We start from the raw sequence: 26,400 nt of genomic DNA on the forward strand, positions 1-26,400 counted from the left end.
TTGGATCGGAAGCCCGGCTCGCCCACTCCTCCCCGGGCGCCGCGCGGCGCTGCGCGGGTCAGGCCTTCCTGGCTAAGGTGTGCACACCTTTCCTGGGCAGCCGGGGTCCCCCGGACCGACCCAAGAGTCGTGCAGAGCGGGTCCCGGGCACACGGGCACCGCGCCGGGCAGGCTGGGGACAGGGGCACTCCACGCGCTGAGAGGGGGACTCTGGGGGGCCACGGGCCAAAGTTGGCGGCGCGGGGAGGTGGGGAACGGCGGGGGCGGGGGGTACCGCCCGGCCCGGGGCCCCGCGAGGGGATGAGGGGGGGGGTCTTAAAAAGGCCCAAGGTAGGCAGCCGGCAGCCGTCTCCTCCGAGCCACCTCCACGGAACAAAGGGCTTGTTTCGGGCAGGGTTCGCCCAGCCGCGTCCGGATCCCGAGGAAAAGAAACTTTTCCCGGGATGCGGGAGCCGGGCCCGGGGCGGGGGCGGGCTAGCGGGGCGCGGCGCTACCTGCGGCCGGAGCCGCCCGCCCGGCGAGGCCCGCCGGCGCCGCTCACCTCCTCGATGGCCGCCACCGTGTTCCGGCACTGCGCCGTGCGCGTGGTGAAGCTCGAGGCCGTGGGCGCCTTGTAGTCCTCATGGGTCTCGGCCACGAATTCCGACACGGAGATCTGGTCCGGCATCGCCTCAGAGCGCGGGCGGCCGGCCGCGGGGGAGCCGCCGCCTCAGCCGCCGCGAGGGCTCCGACCGGCCGCTCGGACGCCGACGCCGCCGCCCTCGCCGCGCCCGCAGCTCGCCCGGCCGGCGGACAAAGGGAATCGCCGCGGCGCGGGCCGCCGCCGCGGGAGCCGCACGAGCCGCCGCACGAGCCGCCGCAGGGCGCGGGTCTGCCGCCCGCGGGGCCCGGCGGCGGGAGCAGGGGCCGCGCGCGCAGCCCCGCGCAGCTCGGGCCCGGCCCGTCCGCCTGCCGCGCCGAGGGCTCCGCCGCCGCCTGTCCTCCCGAGCGAGCCCCGAGGCGGACGCGCACAGCCGGCGGGAACTACCCGCCACCCAGCCGCGGGCCCCGAGCGCCTCCCGCGGAGAGGGGCGGGTCCGGGCCGGGGGCGGTGGCCGGCCGGGCGCGGGGCGGGGCGGCGCGGAGGGCCGGGCCGCCAATCCGCGCGCTCGCCGCCGCCGCAGCCGCCGGGAAGCTGAGCCTGCAGGAAGGAAGGCGGCGCGCGCTCCGGCTCGCCGAGCTGCTCGCCCGCCGCCGCCGCGCGCCGCATTGTCTCGGCCTTCGGGTCCCCGCCGCGCGCCGGGGTTCCAGGGCGCGCCCCGCGGGGCCGGCGGGTCAGACGGAGCCGCGTCCGAGCTTCCCGTCACTCATCCCACCCCGGGTCCGCGAGCGCGCGCGCAGAGTGTGCCTACACCTCCCGGGCCGAGCCACCGTCCCCTCGTCTCGTCCCCGCCCCACCCCCGGTCGTGGAACCCTTCTTGGTGTCCCCCATAAACCGCCGGGAATGCCCGTCCGGGCGCGGGAGAAGGTGTGAGGAGCTCGCCCCCTGCAGGACCATGCGCGCCGCCTGGCAGATGCCTCCCGCGCCCCGCCCGGCAGCACCCGCCCGCCAGCTTGGGATTCGGTGACAGCCACGAGAAATGACCATAGAGTGAGTGCTTTTGTGCCATCCAATCCTCACGACCTCGTGAGGCAAGTAAAGAGATGGTTATGTATTTTACATAGAAGGAAGGCAAACGATTCTCCCGAGAGTAACTGAGTGGCCCAGTGGGGTTCATATCCAAGTCGGAGCGCTTCCGAGGGCTTAACAGGATCCCTGGTCAGAGTCCCAGCCGTGTTTCCTATGCTTTTTTCCTAAAATCCTCGGTCGTTCTCGGTTGGTTGGAAACAGTTTCAGGGTACTAGGCCAGGATCCACTCTGGGCAGATAAGAATACGCTGAAATGGTACTCCTGTAGGAAGTGGAGGGGACCCAGGGAGTGTGTGAGAGAACCAGGAGAACGTGCACCACGAGAGGGCAAAGTTCATATATAACTGGCCCAGTAAAGAGTTTGAGTTAAAACAGATTTTCATTGAACGGCTCTTAAGGAAACTCTCATAATTATTTTTAAAAATCCAGCTTGCCAGGGGGGAAGGGGAGGAGGGATAAATTGGGAGACTGGGGTTAACATAAACACACTACTCTATAGAAAATAGATAACTAACAAGGACCTACTGTGGAGCACAGGGAACTCTTCTCAATACTCTGTAATGACCTATGTGGGAAAATATTCTAAAACAGAGTGGATATATGTATATGTATAACTGATTCACTTTGCTGTACAGCAGAAACTAACACAACATTGTAAATCAACTATAATAAAATTTTTTTTTTTAAGTCCAGAAGTTCTGAAGACACTGGTCCAATAAAATCACACCCCATAACTCTACACCAGGCATGTGGCATGGTTTCTGTAGCTGCCAGCAATAAAACCAAGAGAAACTTTACAAAAACCTTTTGTGCATCTGAAAAGGAGGAAGTGTGAGAGACGTTGGAAATTCAACATGTGAGACAAAGCAGTCTCCTGACACTGAAGGACAGTGGACCAGTCAATCTTTTATAAGCTCCCTTGTAAGAATTTGCTATATGAGGTGGCAGCATGGGTCAGACATTATGTATGGCCTTTGGTATTTTAGTAACATTGCATATGAAATTTCGCTTTCTGAAATAACTGTATCAGTGGATAGCTTTTATAACTGCACTAGGCAATAAGTTACCGTTGTTAAAACTGAAGCATCTCTGCTTCTATCTTCCCTTTATGTTTTTTCACCCTTTCGGTGTCTTTGGTGGTTTCCTCTATTTGCAACTTTCTACAATTCAAGTCCTATAGATAATACTTATATTAATGCACGCTTTCCTGCACCAGGCAAATTCTGTTCCCTCCTAGGTAGTTTTCTAGCTACAGTTTTGTTGTTCTTATCTTGGGTAAGTTTTCAAGCTTGATTTTTAGAGGACTAGTATCTATCAGGCTATGGATTTAAGGATTTAAGAAGAGAAAGTAGTGTTTTTCCTTGACATCTAGTACAGCATTAACCAGACTGATCCAGACTTCTTCTACAAGGACCAAGTTAAGCTTCGTGTTCTTCTTTATTCTCTTTATGTGCAGTTACTGTCTTTTTTTTTTTTTTTGTAGTTTAATAGTAATTTTACAGAAACCTTAGTAGCCACAAAAATAAAATTGCAAAGCTGCATTGCGTTATACAAGTAGATGCAAAGGTTAGTGGAAAGCAAGTCATCACCAAGTCCACTGCAAAGAGAACGTCTGTGATAGAACACCAAAGCAATTTATTCCTCCAGCCATCACTGAGAATCTCAAAAACCCTTGTGTAGCACAAAAGCCTAGAATTAAAGCAAGATCAGAATAAAACGTAGCTAATGGGTCTCTGAGATTAATATAATGAGAATGAGTAGTTTCCAACAAATAATAATAAAATGAAAGTTGAATGTGGATCAAGAAAACATTATAAACACACACTTTTTTTTTTTTTTTTGGATTCATGAAGAAAAGAAGAACATGATGGGAAAACCATTATAGGTCTATACCCCCTTACCTGGAACTTTAAAATCTAAATAGCTCTGAAAAATCTAAAGTTGAAAAAAAAAAAACTGTTTTGGTGGTAAAATGATCTGAAATGAATTGACATGTGACTATTTACAGTCTTGCTTATCCCACTTCATATGAATATTTATGTTTTAGTGCAAACTATAAATGTGCTTGCTTATGGAGTATTGCCCCAGACCCCACTGGGGGTGACTCAAAATATCTAGTGTATGTGCTGTATTAACTCTCTAGAATCTGAAAAATTCTGAATTCTATACACATCTGGCCTCAGGGGTTTCAGATAAGAGGTTGTAGACTTGTATTATTTTAAAAAAAGAAAAGAAAAGTAACATCGTGTTGCAGACTTGTCATTTCTAGGAAAGAGGAAAGAAATCCTCTTCTCAAAAATGGGATTTTCAGCAGCCCATTGAGATTGGCCAACAGCCCATTTTCCAAAGGAATTTTCTGCCCCCAGTAGTTCTCAAGAACCTGAGATTTTTCACTCTCAAATCAAGTTTTAAAATATGTTCTTAACTCTGAAATTTGCTTGAGGGCTGGCTGGCTTAACACAAGACTTATCCAGTTCACTTGCTATTAATTTGTAAATGATTACTCTTGGAATGGAGAGATCTGTGTCTTAAAAGAACTATGGTAAACAGTGTAATTAAATAGAAAAACAACAAGAAGAAACACGCCAGTGATGTGAACATGTAAGCATAATCAGAAGTTTCATTTCCATGCTTAACAAGATTCACCCTCAGTGTTGCTGAAGGGACCAATTTATCCCCAAAGTGAGAGAAGTTTAAATACACTTAGCACAGTGTTCTCACCTTAGTACTCTAGGGGGAAAAAATTAGCATGCAGGAAGTATTTTACCAATGAAAACTTTGGTTTTGATGTCACCTTTGCTTCTCTGTGACTTTGAATAAGTTAATTAACCTCCCTGGACTCAGCTCATTTGTAAAATGAAAGCAGCTGGACTAGCTAATTTTGAAGACTTCTTCCCTGTGCAGGCATCTCATCATTCCATGATTCACGTTTTATGTTTGTTTGGTCACAAGAGGGAATTGCTACAAGGGCCATATTCCTACTGAGAAAATCTAATCATTGGTCCTAGACACTTGAGAGTAAGCATGTTTTATTTTTTATTTTTTTTGAATTTATTTATTTATTTTTAATTAATTTATTTATTTTTGGCCGCGTTGGGTCTTCGTTGCTGCGTGCGGGCTTTCTCTAGTTGCAGCGAGCGGGGGCTACTCTTCGTTGCGGTGCACGGGCTTCTCATTGCAGTGGCTTCTCTTGTTGCGGAGCACGGACTCTAGGCATGCAGGCTTCAGTAGTTGTGGCTCATGGGCTCAGTAGTTGTAGCTTGCGGGCTCTAGAGCGCAGGCTCAGTAGTTGTGGTGCGCAGGCTTAGTTGCTCTGTGGCACGTGGGATCTTCCCAGACCAGGGCTCGAACTAGCGTCCCCTGCATTGGCAGGCGGATTCTTAACCACTGCGCCACCAGGGAAGCCCAAGAATAAGAATGTTGTAGATGACATTGAGGGCTAATTTCCGAGAATGTTGTCATTTTGTTAAGCTGGTAGATTCAGATGACAAACTGATTTATTCATAGCTAACTTCATAGTAAGATATTAATACTTGAGGTTTGTTCATTTTGTTTGTTTGTTTGAACAAAGCTCTTTCTATCAGAGATATTCTGATCACTGAACTGCAAAAGTCAGTTCTAGATGAACGAGCTATAACGTACTGCACTGGAGGCAGCTCACGCTGACTCCAGAGAGCTGACCGCTAAATTTCCAGAGTTTTGCAAACTGTAGATTGTATCTGTACGGCAGAAATACCACTATAATGGTGTGCTGCTACACATCTTTTCCTAACTCTACGTTCTGGCGGCTTGAAATCGTCCACAGTGGGAGTATTTACACCAGCGCAACTGGCAAATGTAAAAAATCAAGACTTTATTTATTGTTTTGTTGATTGTCTAAGCTTAATAAAGGGATCAAGAAAATGTTAAAAATGCAGATTTCAAAGCTCAGAAATAGGGGGTTCTAAATCAGAACATACTGTACAGCACAGGGAAAAAACAAAACAAACAAACAAACAAAAAAAGAAATAGGGGGTTCTGCAGAGAGGAATGAGCACAATTGTCACTCCCTTTATTTACACCTTTCAGTGGCATCACCTTGCCCAAAAAAAAAAAAAAAATGGAGATTAAACTTAAAAGTGTGTCATGTCTGTAGCCTTTACATTGTGAGTAGTGAAAATATTGGAGGTAATATTCTTCCAGTATTTGCAAACTGTCATATGATTCAGCAAAGAGGGCACTCATGTCATTGACAGATGAGTGAAGTTACAACAGGCATCTTCATGGCTTCACTTTTGTCTTACTCATTAACATAAAAATGTTAACCAGCATTCATGTTGGAACTACACTCATTTGTCAATGACATGAGGAACTTCTCTGCCGAAGTGGATAATAATCAAGCATTTATTTGTAGTCTTATTTTGTCAAGTCATGGTTGAATTGCAAACACTGATTGGCTATGAATACAAGAGTTGGGCAAAAATCAACAGAAGTGTTCTGTGAAAATGAGCTTTATGGAATTTATAATAAACAGTATTGTATAATTTGTTATTACTTACAAATTGGGTGCTATACATCCTTTATAGGATTAAATGAAAATAAACTTACGTATGTAGGTACACAGACATTTTTTGCAGAGCAGGTTGTTAAACATTTACCAGCCCACTGCTGAGTATAATTGTACCTTCCCTGCCAAGAGGCAGAACATTAGACCTTCCCACTCTGAGTCATGCTGATGGGATAAAGCCCACATAGGACAAAACCTCAGTAAACTGGACTGTACAGGCAAAGGCAACTTGTGTTAATAAAAATTCTTAGAATAATTAAGAAAATGCCATTTGTTGTTTTCAAGTACTTAGAACAACACAAACCAGGGCCAACAGAGGGTGTGGACTGTTTTAATGAAAAAGCAAAACAGTTTAATTAGCACTCTGTATGCAAATGAATTTTGCTAAAGTTTTTAAAGAGTGCTTGCAATAATTTATTTTCTTGAGTCAAATCACTCTCTTCCCCTCCATTTAGACCCATTCTTAGGTTTTGTAGGACACCCTCTTAGGTGGCCCAGCAGGCCACTTGTGCATGGTCCCTGCACTGAAGACCTCCAGTGGTTCCCTATTGGCCACAGGATTAAGTTTAAACTCACAATGTGTCCCAGGCTTCTTCCTAACTCCCTTAACTGTTACCTTCTCCCAGCCAGGTTGGCAAACCATAGCCCAGGGACCAAAGATGGCCTGCAGCCTGATTTTGTACTGCCCCTGAGAAAAGAATGGTTTTGACATTTTTTATTTTAATTTTATTTATTTATGGCTGTGTTGGGTCTTCGTTTCTGTGCGAGGGCTTTCTCTAGTTGCAGCGAGCAGAGGCCACTCTTCATCGCGGTGCGCGGGCCTCTCACTATCGCGGCCTCTCTTGTTGCGGAGCACAGGCTCCAGACGCGCAGGCTCAGTAGTTGTGGCTCACGGGCCTAGTTGCTCCGCGGCATGTGGGATCTTCCCAGACCAGGGCTCGAACCCGTGTCCCCTGCATTGGCAGGCAGATTCTCAACCACTGCGCCACCAGTGAAGCTCTGGTTTTGACGTTTTTTAATGGTTGAAAAACATCAGGAGAAGAACAGTATTTTGTGACACATGAAAATGATATGAAACTCAAATCTGAGTGTTCATAAAGTTTTATTGGCACCCAGCCACACCCACGCGTTTACATATTATCCACAGTGGTGGTGGAGTTGAGTAGTTGCAACCCACACACCTAAAATGTTTAAGTACTATCTGGCCCTTCACAGAGAAAGTTTGCTTACTGTGCTCTAACCTCACCAAGCTTCTCATTTTTCCCAGCTCACAGAGCACTTTTGTGCTGGGCATTAACACGGTTCTCTGCCTTTAATCTGCTTCCTAGCGGTCAAGTCCTCAATCAGTACCGAAGGCCTCCCAAGCTTTCCCACCGCTCCAGCCTCATCCCCAGGCACCCACCGCCCTGCAACCCTAACCACGCCAGGCCACGCCTAACTCTCTCCCTTCTCTTGACCCTAAGTATTTCCTCCTCCGCAAGCCCCTTGGCCTGGAGCACGCATCCTCTTGTCAGTCTAACAGACTTCTGGCCATCTTTCGGGTCAAAACCAGACCTCTCCTCCATGAAGTCTCCTTTGAATATTCTAGGCAGAGTCAGCCGTCTCCTCCTCTCTGCTTCCACAGTGCTTTAGACATATGTCCAGGGCTTTTGCTAGGAAATGAAGTGCCCGTTTCCGCATCCTAACACGCTGGAAAAGGTCTCCTGCCCTTCCTCCGTCCTGTGCTCCGCACCACCCTCTCTCTTCTCATTGGGGTGTGGAGCGATCACGTTAGCCAAACAATGAGTCAGACAAGATGGGAGCTCTCGTTTCACTGAACTGATAAGCCTTACCTTCACTCTGGAAAGAAAATGCTTCAGCTCTCCCAAAGCACTGGATGCTTCCGTTACAAAAAGTTTCACATTATATCCTGACCAGAGCATTTGTTTTCTCATCTCACTGACATCATAGACTAGGCTCCTGGGGGAGAGGGGCCCGTGTTTTATTTATCTTTGCACCTCCAGCTCCAAAACACAGGGCACGCACACAGTAGGTGCCCAGTAAATGTGGATTGAATTGCTTGGAGGTGCTTCTCTTCCAACACACAAAATGAGAGAAGACATATCAATTCAATATAAGGAAAATCCGTAGGTTTGAGAGATGCAGGGGTGGCACACTCGGCTTTTCCTTCTCTGTCGGCTTGAGTAAAGATGTGCTTGTAGAGGGAAGTCAAGCCTTGGGGATGGGGGGCAGGTTGCTTGATGACCTGACCTCTTCAGAGATTGAAATGTTCAGCCTTCCTCCCTTGATATCAGTACTGGAAACCTTACTGCGTGGATAGTTTCCACCTGGTGGTGGAGTGACTTCGCCCCATGTGAACTGAGGCACTCTGTCCCCTCAATCCTTGCTACTCAAACTGTGGTCCCTAGACCATCAGCATCCCCTGGGAGCTTGGTAGAAGTGCAGAGTCCTAGACCTACTGAGTCAGAGTCTGAACTTTCACAAGACCCCCAGGTAGTTTGTTTGCACTTTAAAATTTGAGAAGCAGTTTTCTAGCGTACGTGAAGGATATATACACCACAAGCAGGAACGTAGCTTTCCCATCCTGTCAGAAGCCCAAAATATGTCAACTATACGGTACTAATGGGACTTGATAAAACCTAAAGGGTTAAGGTTCTTTCTAATGCTGAGATTCATGAAGGCTCCCCTCGGTTCTGAAGTGCCGTGCTATCATCCATTCTGTCTAGTTGCCGCTGTACTCCATTGCTTGGTGATTCAACCATCATTTACCAACTACCTACTGTATGTCAAACACTGTCCCCCAAACTAGGATGTAGCTGTGAACAAGCCAGAAGAGGTCGCTGCTGTTATCAAACTTAGATTCTAGCAGGGAAAGGCAGATAGTAAGTAAATACGTAAATAAATTAATTTCATGTGAGTCCCATCGACAGACATGGAACAGGTGATGTAGTAAAGAGTATCTGGGGGTGGGTGAGGCGTAGCAGCGTTAGAGAAGGCAATCAGGAAAGACTTCTTGGAGAAAGTAACAGTTGAACTGAGTCCAGAATGAAAAGAAGGAGCAGATGAGCATATTGCTAAAGCACGGTGAGTGCAAAGTCCCAAAGCAGGAACTGGGTAGACACTTAGAGAAAAAAGGTCAGAGCAGCTGGGATGTTGTGAGAGAAACATCAACATCAAAAAAAAAAAAAAAAAAAAGAGAGAGAGAGAGAGATGAAGTAAGGTGATGATGAAGGTGGATGGGGACAGATCACATAGAACCTCAGAATCTTCGTGATTTTCCTGCACAAGAAGGATGGGCAGAGTTTGCTTTATACTTAAAAATGAAAAAGATCACTGACTGCTTTTGGAAAAATGATTGTAGGCAAGGGTAGAGGCAAAGCAGGTGGCTAAAACACTATTTAGCAATGGATAAATTGGACTTCATCAAAATTGAAAACTTCTGTGCTTCAAAGGCACATCAAGAAAGTGAAAAAAATCCACAGGTTGTGGGAAAGTATTTGCAAGTAAGATATCTGGTAAGGGACTTGTATCTAGAATATAGAACATAAAGCTCTTAAAACCCAATAATGAAAAGACAACCCAATGAAAAAAATGAGCAAAGGGTCTGAATAGACATTTCTCCAAGAAAGATATACAAATGGCCAAGAAGCACATGAAAAGGTGCTCAACATTATAGTTACCAGAGAAATGCAAATCAAAACCACATCGTGATACTACTTCAAACCCACTAGGATAGCTATAATAAAAAAAGATAATAACAAGTGATCGAAGATATGGAGAAACTAGAACTCTCATACACTGCTGGTGGGAATGTAAAATGGTGCAGCCACTAAGGAAAACAGTCTGGCAGTTCCTCAGAAGTTTAGACATAGAGTTACCAAATGACCCAGCAATTCCACGTCTAGGTATATACCCGAGAGAAATGAGGGCACATGTTCACACAAAAACTTGTTCACAAATGTTTATTGCAGCATTATTCATAATAACCAGAAAGTAGAAACAACTCAAATGTCCAACAGCTGATGAATGGATAAACAAAATGTGGTAAATTCATATAACGTGTACTAGTTTGCTAGGGCTGTTGTAGCAAAGAACCACAAACTGCGTGGCTTAAACAGAAACCTATCATCTCATACTTGTGGAGGCTAGAAATCCAAGATCAAAGTTGTGGCAAAGTTGATACCTTCTGAGGTCTGGGAGGGAGAATCTATCCCATCCCTCTCTCATAGATTCTGGTGGATTGCTGTCAGTCTTCAGTGTTCCCTAGGGTGTAGAAACAGGACTCTCATCTCTCTCTTCATGTTCACGTGGTATTCATCCTGTGTGCATGTCTCTGTGTTCAAATGTCCCCTTTTTATAAGGACATTGATCATACTGGAGTAGGGACCCACCTACTCCATATGACCTCATCTTAACTAATTATATCTGCTATGATTCTATTGATATTTCCAAATAAAGTCACATTTTGAGGTATTAGGGGTTAGGATTTCATCATAGGAATTTGGGGGGAACACAAATCCCTAAAATAGTGGAATAGTCTTCAGCCATAAAAAGGAATGGAAATAGACTGACACAGTCTATTACATGGGTGAGCCTTGAAAACATTATGCTACGTGAAAGATGCCAGACACAAAAGGCCACATATTGTATGATTCCACTTATATGAAATATCCAGAATATAGAAATCTGTAAAGACAGAAAATAGATTACTGGTTGCTTGGGGGCAGTGGAGGGGCTGGGGGAACAGGAGGGTGATCGTTAAAGGGTACATGTTTCTTTTTTGGATGATGGAAAAGTTCTAAAATTGCTTGTGGTGATGGTTGTACAACTCTGTGAATATGCTAAACATCATTGAATTGTACACTTAAAATGATTGAATTGTATGGTATGTGAATTATATATCAGTAAAGCTGTTACCAAAACAAAACACAAATTAGTGTCATAAAAAGTGTTAAAGACTAAAAAAAAAAAGTGTGACTTCTAGGGTTCATGTCCAAAATTCAAATCCTCCAACCTTCTGTAACCTTGAGCAAATTGCTCTGGGAGCCTTAAGTTCTCCACTGGAAAGACGGGGATATGTGAAAGGAGTCACTACTACTCGTCTAGCAGGACTGTTCAAGAATTAGAGATTATCTAGGTAAAAACACCTGGCACACAGTAGTTGCTCCCTAAAAGCTATTATTAGTCATGCATTTCACCCTTGAAAACATAGTGTGATTCTATCACAGATAAATCTTTCTTTGGGTCATTTATTTTTCTAAATTGTCAAACAAGGCCTTTTTAATGCCCCCTCAGGAAGCAAACTCCCAAAATGGAACTACAACTTAGGAGAAAAACATATTCCTTCACATTATTCATGCCACAGGAGGACCCAATTCTGTGCTGCTTTTCTGCCTCTGACACCTCTTCCTGACTTTTGTTTTTATTCCTTGAGCTGATAATTGAAGCTGTCAGAGAAGGCTTACACTGCTCAATGTTTCAGTGACACATTCCAGCTGGGACTAAAGAACACGTTGCTGAGTTGAAGAAAGAGAGCGAAGCTTCCTCAGGAAGGAGCTCACCCTCGAGGCAGTGGGGGATTTGAGCATCCGGGCTGTTGGGTTATTAATTGTGGGTCCAGGAGGGTTTCCTAGCGCATCCGTTTGAAGGGACGGACCTGAGTCAGCGTGAGTCTGAAGAGAGGAATGAATATGGAAAGACTTGAGATAAGTCTCTGAAATGCCACCACTCTTAAGCATTTCCTGAGGCTTTATAGAGAAAAATCAGAATCAAATCTTGCTCTGGCCGTGAGTCAGATCCATCACAATGCCCGGAGCCCTAAGGTCAAAAAATATAAAAGATGCCACTCAAAGCCATTGAATGGCACTCATGGATGGTGTACCGTGTCCCAGGCCCTGTCTGTGCTGGACCCTCGGAATACAGAGATGATGGTGAAATGGTGTCTGCAGAGGCACCTGGTTTCATGCACAGAAGCAAACAAACGCCCTTCACAGAGGCATTCTTCAGTCAGTGGAAGAGGAGCTCAAGGTCACACCAGAGTACCTATGACTTGGTGCCATGTGATCTGGGTGTCAAGTCCCAGTGAAACCTCCCCGATAATTACATTTTCTCCCAACTCTCTAGACAGTCAATCTATTCCATCCTGTCACTATGTTCCAAACGTGTCCTATCTAAACAATCCTACGGTTATGGTTCATAATCCCAGCAGATGCAGCCTTATTTAGAACATCTCATTCAGAGATGATCTTCTCATAAACTTTGAGGAAATGGAGGATGGCTGACAAAATCCCCCACCTCTCCACCCCGTCCTGGTGCTGCTTCCTTCCCCCAGAGCATTCCTGCCTGTTGTCCCCATGTTACCCTGTGGTCCCCCAGGTCAGCGTGGTCTCCTCCTCACTGTGGTCACTGCTTACCTGTCAGGCATGCAGTGGGAATGACCATGGGCTGGCCTGCCCCCCTACCAGTGCCCCATGACTCAAAAGCATTGCTGTTATTTGCCTAATCACAAGAATTTCCAGGGACCCTTTAAAAAAATCCAGATTCCAAAATAATAATAATAATAATAATAGATAAAAATAAAAAGGAGAACATTCTCAAAAAAAAAATCCAGATTCCAGAAGGCCCTACTCTAGACCCACTGAATCAGTCTTTAGGAGAGAGGTCTGGAAATTTGGATTTTTAATACGCGCTCCAGGAGATTTTAGATAAAGCAAGTTTGGGAAGCTTTATCTAGCATTTTAGAGGAGAAACCCCAAACCAAGACTTTTGGACTTCTTTTCAAACGCATGCATGTGTCAGGGCAAATCCTAGAGGGCAGGTTTTAAGTCAGCAAGCCCCCTTCACAGACCATTAATTTCAGCCCTCTGGACAACCCCTGACACGATTCTGATCTGAGAGCAAAACCGTTCCCACGGGATCTGAAAATGCCCAGTATACATTCTGAAAGTGCTTGTTTAACTGGCACTCAGGGAGGGCTTGGTTTGCCCGTAGGATTTGGAGCTGTGGATATTTCCTGTAAGCAGAAGCAATAACCCTTAGTCATGTGAGAGGCCCAGCCATGGCTTTAAACAGAGACTTCATTTTCTCAGCTCTGTGGAATTCCCAGCGTCTGCAAGGCTGTGTGTATGACTCTCTTTGGAAAGGGGTTGTGAGTTGTTTTCTAAAGCCTTTTAACTCGACCGGGAGACAGTGTTGAACGAACTGCTCGGGGCAGCCCTGGTCAGACATCAGATGAGCCATGGCCAGTGCCTCTGGGTCTGGAGTCAAGGACCTTTCCTCCAAGAGTTCCTTTCTCTGTTGTTGTTTTTAAACGAGGGCTACACCCTGGCAACGTGCTCACCAGCGTCCCTTCCTTCCTCCCCTGGACGCTCCCCCCCTGTTCGAGGTTCGCAGCCAAAGCTGACCTCACCGACTCTGCGTCGTGTTTTGGTGAGGCCCTCTTGCAGATGCCAAGACGTGGGCTGTGCTGTTTGCTCAGGCTCTGCTCAGATTTTCCATCAGGCTCTGAGCACAGCAGCTCTGGGCCTGGGCTTCCAGGCTCCACCAGAGTCCTGTCCTGAACTGGGCAGCGCCCCGAACGTGGTCAGAAGGCCCACACAGGGCCAGACCTCTGGAAACGGGGTCAGGCACACTGGGTCAGTTGGAGTCATTACACCGGAGACAGGACCCAGCAGAGGAATGACTGAGGGATTTGATGGGAGCAAAGGCAGCTGATCAATGCCTCCTTTGTGCCCCGCTCCATAAAATGACACCGCAATCCAGCCCGGAGCTCTTAGAAGCAAAGAGCACATCTTATAGACCTTGAATCGGATAGAAGGGTGGGCCTGCTGAACAGGATAGGACTGACTCAGATGGGTTGAGTAGCGCCTCAGAGCCCACCTGGCTTGCAGACTGAACAAGTGGTCCTTACACTTCTTGAGTGTAAGAGTCCCTCACAGAATAAAAGACACCTCACCTCCTTGCTCAGAAAGGCTAATCCGAAGCCGTAGAAAAGATGGTTTTCTTTGATCAAGGCCCCAGGGGATGACAACCCAAATAAAAGGATAATTCACTTCATGGTTCCATTCACCTAATTCGCTCTTCTTTTTCATCTAGCTGTCGAAACAGAAACTGTGTCACCATCCTAAATTCTTCCCCTTCCTCATCTCACACGTCCAGTCGGTCACCAGGTCGTGATGATTCCACCTGTTTAATACACACATAGTGGTCCCCTTCCCCTCAGTTCACTCCTCGTCCCTCATTCATTCAGGTCCTCAGCCCTTTTGTGCATGAAGAACGGGCTTTATAACACATCTTCCCATTTCCAGTCCAGACACCTCTCCAACCCCTCCTGTCTGCATGGGTACCAGGATTATCTTTCCAAAAACGACCTTTACAAAATGCAAATCCAGGACTTCCCTGGTGGCGCAGTGGTTAGGAATCTGCCTGCCAATGCAGGGGACATGGGTTCGATCCCTGGTCCCGGAAGATCCCACATGCTGCAGAGCAACTAAGCCCATGCACCACAACTACTGAGCCCTCGCGTCTAGAGCCCGTGCTCTGCAACAAGAGAAGCCACCGCAATGAAAAGCCCGCGCACCGCAACGAGGAGTAGCCCCCATTCATCGCAACTAGAGAAAGCCCGCACGCAGCAACGAAGACCCAACGCAGCCAAAAATAAATAAATAAATAAATTAATTAATTAAAAAAAAAAGCAAATCCAGGAAATCCCTGGCGGTCCAGTGGTTAGGACTCGGTGCTTTCACTGCCGGGGGCCTGGGTTCGATCCCTGGTAGGGGAACTAAGATCCTAAGATCCTGCAAGCCTTGTGGCGAGGCCAAAAAAAAAAAAAGAATAAAAAAGAAATCCAGTAATGGCTTCCCACAGTCTGCGAATAAAATCCAAATTCCTTAGTGTGCTGTATAAGGTCAGTCACAGTCTAGACCGTGTAACTGTTCAACCTAATTTCTCATCAAACCTCACATATATCCAGAGATGCAATCACACTTGACTCATTCGTTCATTCGAGTTCCTGTTGTGTATCAGATCCTGTGCTGGGCTCTGAAAATCCAGTGGTGAGAGTGAGGTACCCACAGTCCCTGATCCCCTAGAGCAGACAGTCGAAGGCGGAGGACAGACTCTGAACAAGAACGTCCAATCAAGTTCAATGGGTGTTTTGCTAGAGCAGAGCAGATGGACATCACTTGGCCTAGGATGCAAGGCGGGCCCCTGATCCAAAGGAATGAGTAAGAAACAATGGATGTAAGTTGGAAGTTGGTGGTGAGAGCCAGTGTGTGCAAAGAGTCACAGGTGAGAGCTCTGGGTGTTTTCAGGCAGCTGAAGGGAAGAGTGGCCTACAAGTGCTGAGAGAGAAAGCTGGAGAGGCCAGTGGGTTCTTGGTCATGGAAGAGCTCAGAAGATTCCATGGTAAGGACTTTGTGACTACCTAGAGGAATGGAAAACCACAGAACCATTTTAAGCAAACTTTATTTTTGAAAGGTCTCTCTGGCTGAGTTTGGGGAATGGGTCCAACCATCAATAGCGCCCCACAGTGCTGTGCATTTCTGCACAGTTGCATCTTACCGTGAGCCTTTTCGTTTCTCTAGGATGCCCGTTGGCTCTTGTCTACTCAGTGAGTTCCTTCTATCTTTCAAAACTCAGCTCAAGGGACTTCCCTGACAGTCCAGTGGTTAAGACTCTGCACTTCCAATGTAGGGGGCCTGGGTTTGATCCCTGGTTGGGGAACTAAGATCCCACATGCCGTGTAGTGCAGCCAAATAATAATAATAATAATAATAAATTTAAAAACTCAACTCAAAATCCTTAAAATTCACAGACCAGCCTTCACCCTCTCCCCAGGTGGAGTTGGGCATATCTCCGTCTTTGCTCCCAAGGTGTGTTGTTCATTATTCTATTATAGTATTTTTCACATTATATGTCAGTCCCCATTACTAGGCTGTGTGTTTATAATGGGAATCCAGTCTGTTTTCCTTTCAGCTTTACATCCCTAAGGCCTAGCACGTAGTAGTTGCTTTAAACATGTTCTTTGAATATTCTTTGAATGGGTGAATTTACACCAGGGGCAAAAAATATAGAAAAGTTGAGATTCAAGACTTCCATGACTCCCTCCATATTACCTCCTTCTTTCCCCACTGGAGGTCCCATTTGTCCCAAATCCAGAAATCTCACAGGGTTTGCCCGTCCCTGGGTGTTTTTCTCTTTCCCATGCGTACATTTCAGCAAACAGGCTCCTGAAGGAAAGGAGAGCTCTACAGTCTCCTCACAGTCTTCTGCGATGTGGAAACCCTTGACTTTGTACCTAAGTTTGGGCAAAGGCCTGGTCAGGAAGTCAAACTTAAAATTGACTTCATTGAAAGGGCCCAGGGCAGGTTGTGCAGTCCGTAACTCAGGGGGGCCCCTTCCTGTCAGTCACCACCATGCTGCATATTTATTAGGCTTTTTGAGGGGCGGGGGCAGGGGGCAGTAGTATCTTCAGAAGAGGTACCTTTTCCAACCACACAATGGCTCTGTGTGGGCTTCATAAACTAGGAGTAGGTCTTTGGTGAAGAGGCTAGAAACTTGGTTTGGTTGATTATTTGTTTATTATTTGTAAGTAGCTTCTAGCAGTCTGTAGTCAGGATTGATTGATGTAAGAAGAAGGTTTGCTCTTTTGGAAAGGGTCTTAACATGAGTTGGGCAGAGGTGTTTGATTCGCGTCACCTGCCTTGCAACGGGGCCTGGGGCTCTGGAGTGTCTTGTAAGCAGTAAACACCTTTGCTGAGGTTACAAGTGAAACCTCACTGGTGAAAACTGAGATACAGTCACGTATTCAATTCTTTATTCATTCACTCAACATAATTATGGAGCATCTTTGTGGGGCCTGGCCCTTTGCCATTTACTTCACACGTGTTATGTCCTCACCAAGCCCTTGTCATACAGGTATCGCCATTCCCCTTGCCCAGCTTATACTCTAAACGGGAAAGATCATGAGAATTCCCTGGCGGTCCAGTGGTTGGGACTCTGCACTTTCACTGCCAAGGGCCCAGGTTTGATCCCTGGTCAGGGAATTAAGATCCTGCAAGCTGTGCAGTGCGGCCAAAAAAAAATGGGAAAAGTCATGACATGTACTTAGATAGAGCCACACGTTTAGGACACTATGGAACTGGGATTCCAGGCTGGGCCCTCTCCCTCCAGGGACTTAAACTCTCCCAGGGGAGACAGAACATATAGAGAAATACCCATGATCTGCGAGAGAATGTAACACTTGGTCTCCAAAGGGGTGCCTACGATGTTTCTGGGAGGTTAGAGGTGCGAGAGACCCTTTTTGGTCACCAAGATGTGAGATGGCTTTCCGGAGGAGGTGGCCTTGGAAATAGACTTGGTAGGATTTGGATACGCAGAAAGGGGATGAGACCCCTTCTCTCTACCATCCTGAGATGACGGTCCTAAAAGCTGCTCTGGAGCTTTAAGCCTTAAAAGGATGCAAACATCAGGAGGTGGTAAAAATGAAGGGATGAGCCCAAGATTTAATTATCGAGCATCTCTCTTGGTACAGGCCCATGAGGACGCGCACAAAAAGTCACGGCCCCAGGACTTCCCTGGTGGTCCAGTGGGTAAGACTCCATGCTCCCAGTGCAGGGGGTCTGGGTTTGATCCCTGGCCGGGGAACTAGATCCCGCATGCATGCCGCAACTAGGAGTCCGCATGCCGCAAGGAAGATCCCGTGTGCTGCAGCTAAGACCTGGCGCAGCCAAAATAAATAAATAAAAATAAATAAAATAAATATTTTTTAAAAAGTCATGGTCCCTGCCCCAGTGGCCAGCAATTTAAGAGGCAGACAAATGGCCACAGACCATACAAGCATGCTCAAGGTAAGGGGGCATCGGATTAGCAGAGGAACACGCAGGAGCCGAAGTGATGTTTGATTTTATCTTCAGAGGCAATAAAATGTGAAGCGCATTCTTTGTCAGCAACCGGAAAGGCAGATTGCTGGCTTTTTGTAATTCTTCGGAGTTTTATAGCATGTCAGTTATCACAGCAGTGCTTGCAGCAGAGACCTTGCGTTGGGGCCAGGGGAGTGGGCAAAATGAACTGTGGTTGGAGCATTAGAGCTTGTGACACAGCACTTGGCGGTCAAGCTGTTCTACCTCTTCCAAGAAGTGTTCAATTAAAAAGCCCGCCTGGCATATATTCCAGGGCTCTCGTGGGAAACGATCGCTCATCTTTAGGTATCTGTTTTACATGAAACCAATTATGGTAATGTTTCTAATGCGGAGACGATATTGTTATGAGTGCTATTTTACTGTCCAGTGTATTTATGTGCCTGTGGCTAGTTCCCTGCAATTCACATTTATTATGCTTTCAAAAATACTTCTCACACAGGGATCCCTTTAAGTTTTATTTCATAGCCATCTAGCGAGTCGGGTTTAACATGTGAGTCATATGGATCGTGATGATTATCCCTTCCTGGTAAATAACCTCATACAATTGATAGATCTTCTAAAAAGTAATAACTTCATACTCATTAGGATGTTGGATGTGTGTTCTTTTTTTATTTAGTGAGTCTACAATCCGTGAGGCAGGGTTTTTATTCCTGTGTGAGAGATGAGGAAACTGGCTCAGTGAAATAAAGTTATTTCCAACGTCCCCAACTAGCGAGGGGCACAGCGGGGACAATGAACTTGGGTTTGCCCGGCTCCAACACCCGTGCTCTCCTAGCACAGTGGGTGCCTTTTTGTGATCAGTCTTCTCTGTCAGACTCTGGCCACCCGGGACCACCGTCAACCTTCCACCTTCCACGCCGACTGGTGCTAAAGAAATTGTCCCTTTACGTTTCTAGGAATAGGAGGCATATCGTTAAAACTAAGCCAACTCCAAATCACACCTTCCCTGCCACAAAAGAAAAAAAACAAAACCCTGCAAATCAGAAGAGAGAGCAGCCAGTGTCTTCCATTTATCCACGGAAGGAACATGCCAGGATGCGCCCAGGGAGCTTACCCTGGAGGAAGGCACTTCTGAGTCCTCCCCACCTTCCGAGTCACCCACCACGGCTCCCGCCGGGACGGGCATTGGCCCCTGGAGCTGCGTCTCCTGGGAAAGGAGCCCGCGAGGTTGGGGGCAGGGCAGCCCTTGGCAGATGCCTTCCTCCCTCTCCTCACCAGTGTCTGGTCCCACGATGCATCTTTGTGGAAGGTCGAAGGTTAGTCAAACAGAGTCTGAATGTCTGGGACCTCCCTGGTGGTCCAGAGGGTGAGACTCTGTGCTCCCAATGCAGGGGGCCCGGGTTCGATCCCTGGTCGGGGAACTAGGTCCCGCATGCATGCCGCAACTAAGAAGCCTGCGTGCTGCAACTAAGACCCAGTGCAACCACAATAAATAAAAAATAAATATTTCAAAAAATAAATAAACATCAAATGTCTGCTTTTCTGAACTGTCTGAAAAGCTGCACGACCTACAGTGGGCCTGGCATGCCTGCTCCGGCCCTTAGATGCCACATCTGTTCCCAGGGGCTGGGCAGAGACGGGACCAGCAGAGAAGCTGCTCTTAGCTGGTGTCAGGGACAGATATTGGACCCCGTTTTGCTTCCCCTACTGTGAAAGTTTTCGTTTGAACTCTTCTGTGCTGAGCCCAGATTACTTAGCAAGTCACAGGCTAGAGAACATAGCCTCCTACAGGGCACAGAGGTGGCTCATAGGCTTGTGGCAGAGCCATCCTGGGCACGCGAGACCTTGGGAAACTCCATGCCGAGGGGCAGGCTGGTCTCAGACCTGGGCCCCCGGGAAGGGTCAGACCACTGCTGTAGGACCACATGGCCCAGAGGCAGCATCAGAGCCTGCCAAGGACCTGCTAATAGCTCCATCTATCATCCCAGGAAGCAATTTCTGGTGCTATATAATTGACTTCTGTTCGTTGTGACAGATGAAGTTTTGAAACGCCTGAGTCCATGCCTATCTCTTTCATTAGTGACAGGCTCTGCCTTGGAGGTCAGTTCAGTGGGTGAGGGAAAGTCTGTATTCAAGCTTTCATTCCAGTGCGGGGGTCAGACTGAGACCCGAAGTCATTATTTCTACCATTTAGGCCCCAAATCCCTGCTGTCTCTGTCTTTACAGTTATCCGGGAATATCTGATGATCCCAACATTCTAATCCAAAGAGTTAATGTTACTTACATTTGTACACAGTTTTTTAATGCTTTTCCACACTTTATCCATTTTCATTCTTTCTTCTTTTTTTCTTTTTTTCCCACACCACAAGGCTTGCAGGATCTTAGTTCCCCGAGCAGGGATTGAACCTGGGCCCACGGCAGTGGAAACGCAGAGTCCTAACCACTGGACCACCAGGGAATTCCCTTATCAATTTTTATAATAACACTAATGACCAAGCTGTATATGATGTGATACGGTTGACATCATTTCACTTGATCTTCTTATGTGGCAGGCAAAGTAAGGAGGGTACCATTATCCCCTCTGAAATTCAGAAAGGTTAAGTGAGGGGCTCAGTGCCCTGCCACAGAGCAAAGAGAGAGCAGAGCTGGGACTCGAATCCAGGTCTTCCAGGTCTGAGGTGCTGCCCCAAACTTCGCTACTCCTCAGCCTGCAACTTGTGGACACACAGTGGCCTTTCCCACTGCTGCTGAACAGATGTTCAAACTCCACCCGTCTAACTGAACTCACATCTTCTCGCCGCCCCCTGAAGCCAGCTCCTGCTCCCAACGCCCTGCTGGTCGCGGCATCCCACTTAGTCCTCCTCACGCCCGTCTTCTCCTTTTCCTTTTCTCTGCTTCCACATCCAGTTACTCAGCTCGTCCTCAATCTTCCTTCCCGGTCAGATGGTTTCAAGGCTGCCCCTGCTTTCCCGTCCTCTCGTCCCTGCTCAGGAACCCCCACCTCACAGCTGGGCACTCGAAGCAGCCCCCGATGGCATCCCCACTCAGTCCAGTCCAGCCAGACACCTGCCCACTGGTACCAACCATTCATCCTTCCATCAGCACCAGTTTGCCACCATTGTGAACCAAGTGTGCTAGGTCAACGAGCATGTATCATTCCCGGTCAAAAATCATTTCCTGGATGAAATTAAGAGTGTGTTCCTCGGGGCGGGGATTACGTGTATTTACCAGTGGAGGGGCCAGCACAGGGTACCTGGTAGTGCTCAAATGTTTCTTGAGTGTTAGTGTAAACCAGAGGATGCCCTTGTAGACTCGCAAATCTTCGGAGGCTCCCTCCCAACAAGGCAATGTTCAAGCTGCTTAGTCTGACATTCTACACACCTTATAGGACATATCTGTATTAGGGCTCTTTCTGTTTGAGAGATTAAAAATCTAATTCTAAAGAACTTAAGCCTAAAAAAGAGAATTCATCAGCCCGTACAACTAGAAAGTCTAAAGATCAAGAATGGGATCAATTAAGCCAGTGGGTTCAGAGGGGCTGTTGCAGCCCAGGGTGCCTGAGACAAGAGCTGGGAGGTGAGCACTGAGGCTGAAGCAGCAGAGATGTTGGGAGGGGTCAGACTACCTGTTTGTGGCCCAGCTGTGCCACTTACTAGCTCTGTGACCTTGGGCAAGTGACTTACGATCTCTGAGCCTTAGTTCTTCATCTGGAGGGCTGTGAGAATTAAAGGAACGACTGCATGTAGGCCGTGCTCATCACACGGGAAGTGCCATATAAATGCGCTCTGAGTTTCTTATGGTTATTACATCACCTTGCTACCGAACATGATTTGCACCCAGAAAAACAACATTCTAGAAAACAGGGAGCCTCCTTTCAAATGGAACCCCGGGAACACTTATATCCCTGGGGAAGCCTGCCTTCCCTTTCCCACCCAGGCCAGTCTGTCCTTCATCTGTGGGCCCAGGCCAGGACGAGGCCCTTACGGGGAAGGTCAGCCTGAGAGCTTCAGTGAGTTTGCCCTTATTGGCCTAAATTAGATGCTCTGACGGCTGTTTGGAAAAATGCACTGCATTCTTTATGTATTTTCCCCACCAAAACACGTCTGTTTCATCCTCTTTTAAAGGGCATTCATGAGTCATTCAGCAGGAACAAAGAAGCTTCAGTCTGGAACTTCCATGGGGAAACAGTTTAAACAGTGTGGCTCACATGGATTTTTGAAATCTGAAAACATGTCTTAGAGGTGCCCTAAAGCACCTGCTCGCAGCTGTTCTCACTCGACAGCTGGATTCCAAATGCAAATAATATTTGCCGGAACGTGTAGAATCACTTGCACACAGAGGTAGACGGCTCTGTGGCAGGCGTGCTGGGAAGCAGCTCTCACACACTTCCTGCTGGCTCTGCCTGGTAGAGCCCAGAGCGTGCTCCTAGATTTCATTGCCATGTTGCATAAGGAGCTTGAGCGTCAGGCCAACACCATTTCTCTTCTTAGAGGCAGCTCTCCAACATTCGAGCTCCATCCCAAGTCTTCAATGTGCAGCAAAGACACCAGAAGGCGAAGGGAGTGAGAGGAGGGGGGAGCCTGAGACCCCCCCCAGCCTGAGATGCAAACATCCTTCACCCCACGGCACCCAGAACCGGCCTGTCTGGAGGCAGATGCCCCCTCAGCCCCCTGCGTACCTGGGCCCATCTGTGCACACCCAGGCAGGCACACGTGGGCAGGTAGAGCGTGGCCGTCTCTGATTTAGGCACTTGCCTCTCCTCATCGAGTGACCTGGCAAGTTATTTAGCGTCTCTGTGCCTGTTTCATCAGCCGTTTTTACAGGGGACGATGATAGTAATTCCACGTCCTCAGGTTGTAGCGAGGGTTAGATGATGTCATGCACGTAAAGCGCCAGCCCAGAGCCTGGATCATGCTATGTGCTCGCCCGTGTCGCCCTGTGGTTCAGTCAGCCCACAAGTCCCCGCGGCTCTTCTGGGTTATCACATATATCCTCCAAGGAATATCCTCGTTCCCGTCCTCACCCCATTCCGACCCATCCTCCATGCAGTTGTAAGAGTCAGCTCCCTAAGTCTCTCACTCTCCTTGAGACCATTTGTGGCTTCCCAGGGCTTCAGGGTACACACACCAGCTCCACGCGTGGCTCACGACACTCTCAATGATCTGTGTCCTCACTCACTCACTCAACACACACACACACCCTAAGCCTAGTATCTCCCAGCCTCCGTGCCAGCCCCAGGCAGCAGGGTAGTGAACGCACGGCCCAGCTTCTGCCCCCGTGGAGCAGGGGAGCCAGGAGGAAAGACCTCGAGGAAGTGACCTCTGAGCTGAAATCTGAGGATGCACCGGAATTAATGGGCTGCGGGCGGAGGGAGGGCACGGAGCACTGCCAGCTGCGTTACCCTCCAGGACCTGCTGGAGAGCATCGGGCAGGTGTGCAGACCTGACCCCCCTTCTCCCACCCTCCCTCGTCCCCTCCACACTCTGTCTGTCCCACGTCCCGAGGCACCGTCTCACACCCAGCTCCTCTGCACCAGCTCCAGTCTGCTCTCTCTGTCAGAGCCCCATTCCCTTCACCCTCGCCTTCCAGCTGACCCTTCTGGTCCCTCCAGGCTCTCAGCTGGGCACCCTCGCCCCTTCACCCAGACAGTGGGATGCTCTCCTTACTTGGTGCTCTGCCAGCCCCTCGGGCTCTCCTCTGCCTGACTGCTTCCTGCCCTCTATTTTCGCTGCCCACCGGTCTGTCTCCCCAGACTGTGAAGTCCTTGGCGGCAGGGCCTGCCTCAGCGAACGGCCCCAGGGCAGCCAGCGAGAGGCTTATTCTGTGCTGGGTGAGCACCGGCTGAAGAAGCGAATGGCCTGGGTGGCTCATGCTTGCTTGATATGGGTCTCCCAAAAACACTCTCCAAGAGCAGTTGAGTTCAGCCTTGGACTCAGCTTCTTTGACTTCTATTAATCTCTCTGGAGCCCACTTGGGGAGTGTGGTTTGTTGGTTGGTGTTAGGGGTGGCCAGCAGTGATATTCAAAATATTTAACTGCTGGTGAGGCCCAGGCACTGGTCAATCGGGTTGCCCTGCACGACCGCGCCTGACAAACAGGCTGTTTTTGATGAAGAATGATGCCAGGTGCCCAGTTGTGCGTGCCTATGAATTGGCAGTTTTAGGAAGATCTTGTGCTTTCAGTATGGAATTTTCTGTATCTTCTCACACACTCTGTTAACTTTGGTTGCCAGCTATTATAAGACAAAGCACCAAGAATCTTTTATCGTTGACCAGACGCTGAATCAACTCTGTGGGATGAAACTTCTTTCTTTCCTGTGTCAAGAGAGCTGAAGTTTCGGAACCAGACAAATGAGCGTTGAAATCTCTGCCACTGGGGCCACGTACTTAAGATCCTTGACCCTCAGTTCCTTTTCTGTTAAGCAGAGGTAATAAGTTGTATCTAGCCTATAGCAGCTGTGAAGTTTAGAGCAGAAAATATATGTAACAGTGCTTGGCGTGTAACAGGCGTCAAGTAATATTCGTTTCCTTTGTCTTATGGTAAGTAGAACTCGTTTACTTGACAGATTGACACTCTCTCACTCTAAAAACCGTATGGACCCCATCCACTGCAGGCTGAAAGCTCTTGGTCAGCAGGCTACCCCCGGGACTGCTCATACCACTGTCACTGGTCCTGACAGCAGGACTACATGCTTGCCAAGAGGCAGCTGCTTGTTCCCAAGCCTGTTTATACCAGTAATGCCTGCTATTTTAATTACATCGTTTAATTATATGTAAGGCAACCAATAAAATATGCGGGCGTAAATAGAGTCATATAGAAACAGCAACCTTCTTTTAGAGAAAAGACTTAGTAAGGGTGCATTACTACATGTGGAAGTCTAATCAGGTATAACTACTCAAAATATGAGTGAATAAGTGTACTTTTTAGTTAAAACAAGATGTTTAAGAATACGTAAACATTTTTGGCTTCCCTGGTGGCGCAGTGGTTAAGAATCTGCCTGCCAATGCAGGGGATACGGGTTCGTGCCCCGGTCCGGGAAGATCCCACATGCCGCTGAGCGGCTAGGCCCGTGAGCCACAACTACTGAGCCTGCGCGTCTGGTGCCTGCGCTCCTCAACAAGAGAGGCCACGATAGTGAGAGGCCCACGCACCGCGATGAAGAGTGGCCCCCGCTCGCCGCAACTGGAGAAAGCCCTCGCACAGAAACAAGGACGCAACACAGCCAAAAATAAATAAATAAATAAATAAATAAATTTAAAGAATACGTAAACATTTTTTATGACTCTCTAGTTTATCCCACCCTTTTGGTAGACTGACCAACCCCTGGTCCTGGTCCCATCAGAAATGCAGGTACTTTATTAGAGGCTTTATGTGTATATCTCATCATCCTCACCCCAAGCTAAGATTTAAGTTGAACTGTGTATGACCAAAAAACTTAAAATAAAATGAATTTAACCAAGACAGTTTATTTCTTTTTCATTTAGAGGAATTCTAGAGGTCAGGAACTCTCTATGAGATGTCATAAAGGAGCCAGGCCCCTATCTTTTTACTATTTTGCTTCCTCAACACATGGCTCCTGTTCTCAAGGTTTCCTCTTGGGTCCAGGATGGCTGCCAGAACTCCAGTTATCACATCCTTAGCTCCAGTTATCATATCCTTGTTTCAAGCAACAGGAAGAAGAAAGGAAAAGGGTGGTAGTAGGGAAAAGGCCATTCCTCTATCCTTGTAAAGCTGGGAACTGTAGTCTTTTCTTCCTGGTGGCAATATGGCCACCAAAATTCAGGGTTCTGTTAATAAAGAGAAAGGTGAAAATAGATAGCAGAAAACAATTAGCTGCCTTTCTCATCTGTTTTTATCCCCATGTTACAGTGAGGAAACAGGCCGAGAGAGGAAAGATCACACAGCTAGTAAGTGGCAGAGCTGAGATTCAGACGCAGATCAGCTGAAACGTCTGACAGAGTGAAAACATTTTCCTGCCGTTGAGTGTACGCTAAGGCAGCACTTAACCACTGTTCTGCGTCACATGTCTCTCAGGAATCCTGTAAATTTAAGATTCTGAAGTCTGCCCCCTTCAGCTCTCATTTCAGAGCTCTGAGACGACTCCTGGTGGTATTTGTCCTTGGCAGGTGTTTAACTGGTTTCCATTTTTGAAAACTAGCCATAGCAGCTTTGGTCATTACTGTGACACGATTCTTCAATGCAGTTTCTTGTTACAGGAAGATAGAATGGTCAGAGGAAAGTCTTGATTGGGTTAGAACATCATCGCTAAGTGGGATTGCCCTGTGGGGTCTGAATCAGTGGTTCACAGCTGGGGCACTCTGGCGAT

The 26,400-nt window shown here is 47.7% G+C and overlaps 2 protein-coding genes across 15 annotated transcripts in view; one reads left to right on the forward strand and one right to left on the reverse strand.

Moving 5' to 3' along the window:
• The window catches only part of ASAP2 (ArfGAP with SH3 domain, ankyrin repeat and PH domain 2), a gene marked incomplete at its 5' end in the record, with an annotated part of 159,735 nt that extends 159,059 nt beyond the window's left edge, over window positions 1–676 (reverse strand). For 8 of the 11 annotated variants that reach the window (XM_082357545.1, XM_082357547.1, XM_082357546.1 and 5 more), the window contains one exon: window positions 542–676. In XM_082357545.1, the coding sequence (XP_082213671.1) occupies window positions 542–667 (126 nt within the window). Of the gene's footprint in view, window positions 1–494 lie in introns of all 11 variants that reach the window. The other 3 variants (XR_014235034.1, XM_082357549.1, XM_082357541.1) reach the window with 1 other exon arrangement.
• The window catches only part of LOC309612191 (uncharacterized protein), a gene marked incomplete at its 5' end in the record, with an annotated part of 90,525 nt that overhangs the window by 1,731 nt on the left and 62,394 nt on the right, over window positions 1–26,400 (forward strand). Inside the window, 2 exons of one of the 4 annotated variants that reach the window (XM_082357578.1) lie at window positions 623–1,630; window positions 2,357–12,782. The exons of 2 other annotated variants lie outside the window; for them this stretch is intronic. In XM_082357578.1, coding sequence (XP_082213704.1) covers window positions 623–1,513 — 891 coding nt within the window. In that variant the 3' untranslated portion in view covers window positions 1,514–1,630; window positions 2,357–12,782. Of the gene's footprint in view, window positions 1–622; window positions 1,631–2,356; window positions 12,783–26,400 lie in introns of those variants that run through there. One more of the 4 variants, XM_082357579.1, reaches the window with a different exon arrangement.

This window comes from Balaenoptera borealis (assembly GCF_965194805.1).
Source record: "Balaenoptera borealis genome assembly, chromosome: 15".
Lineage (NCBI taxonomy): Eukaryota > Metazoa > Chordata > Mammalia > Artiodactyla > Balaenopteridae > Balaenoptera > Balaenoptera borealis.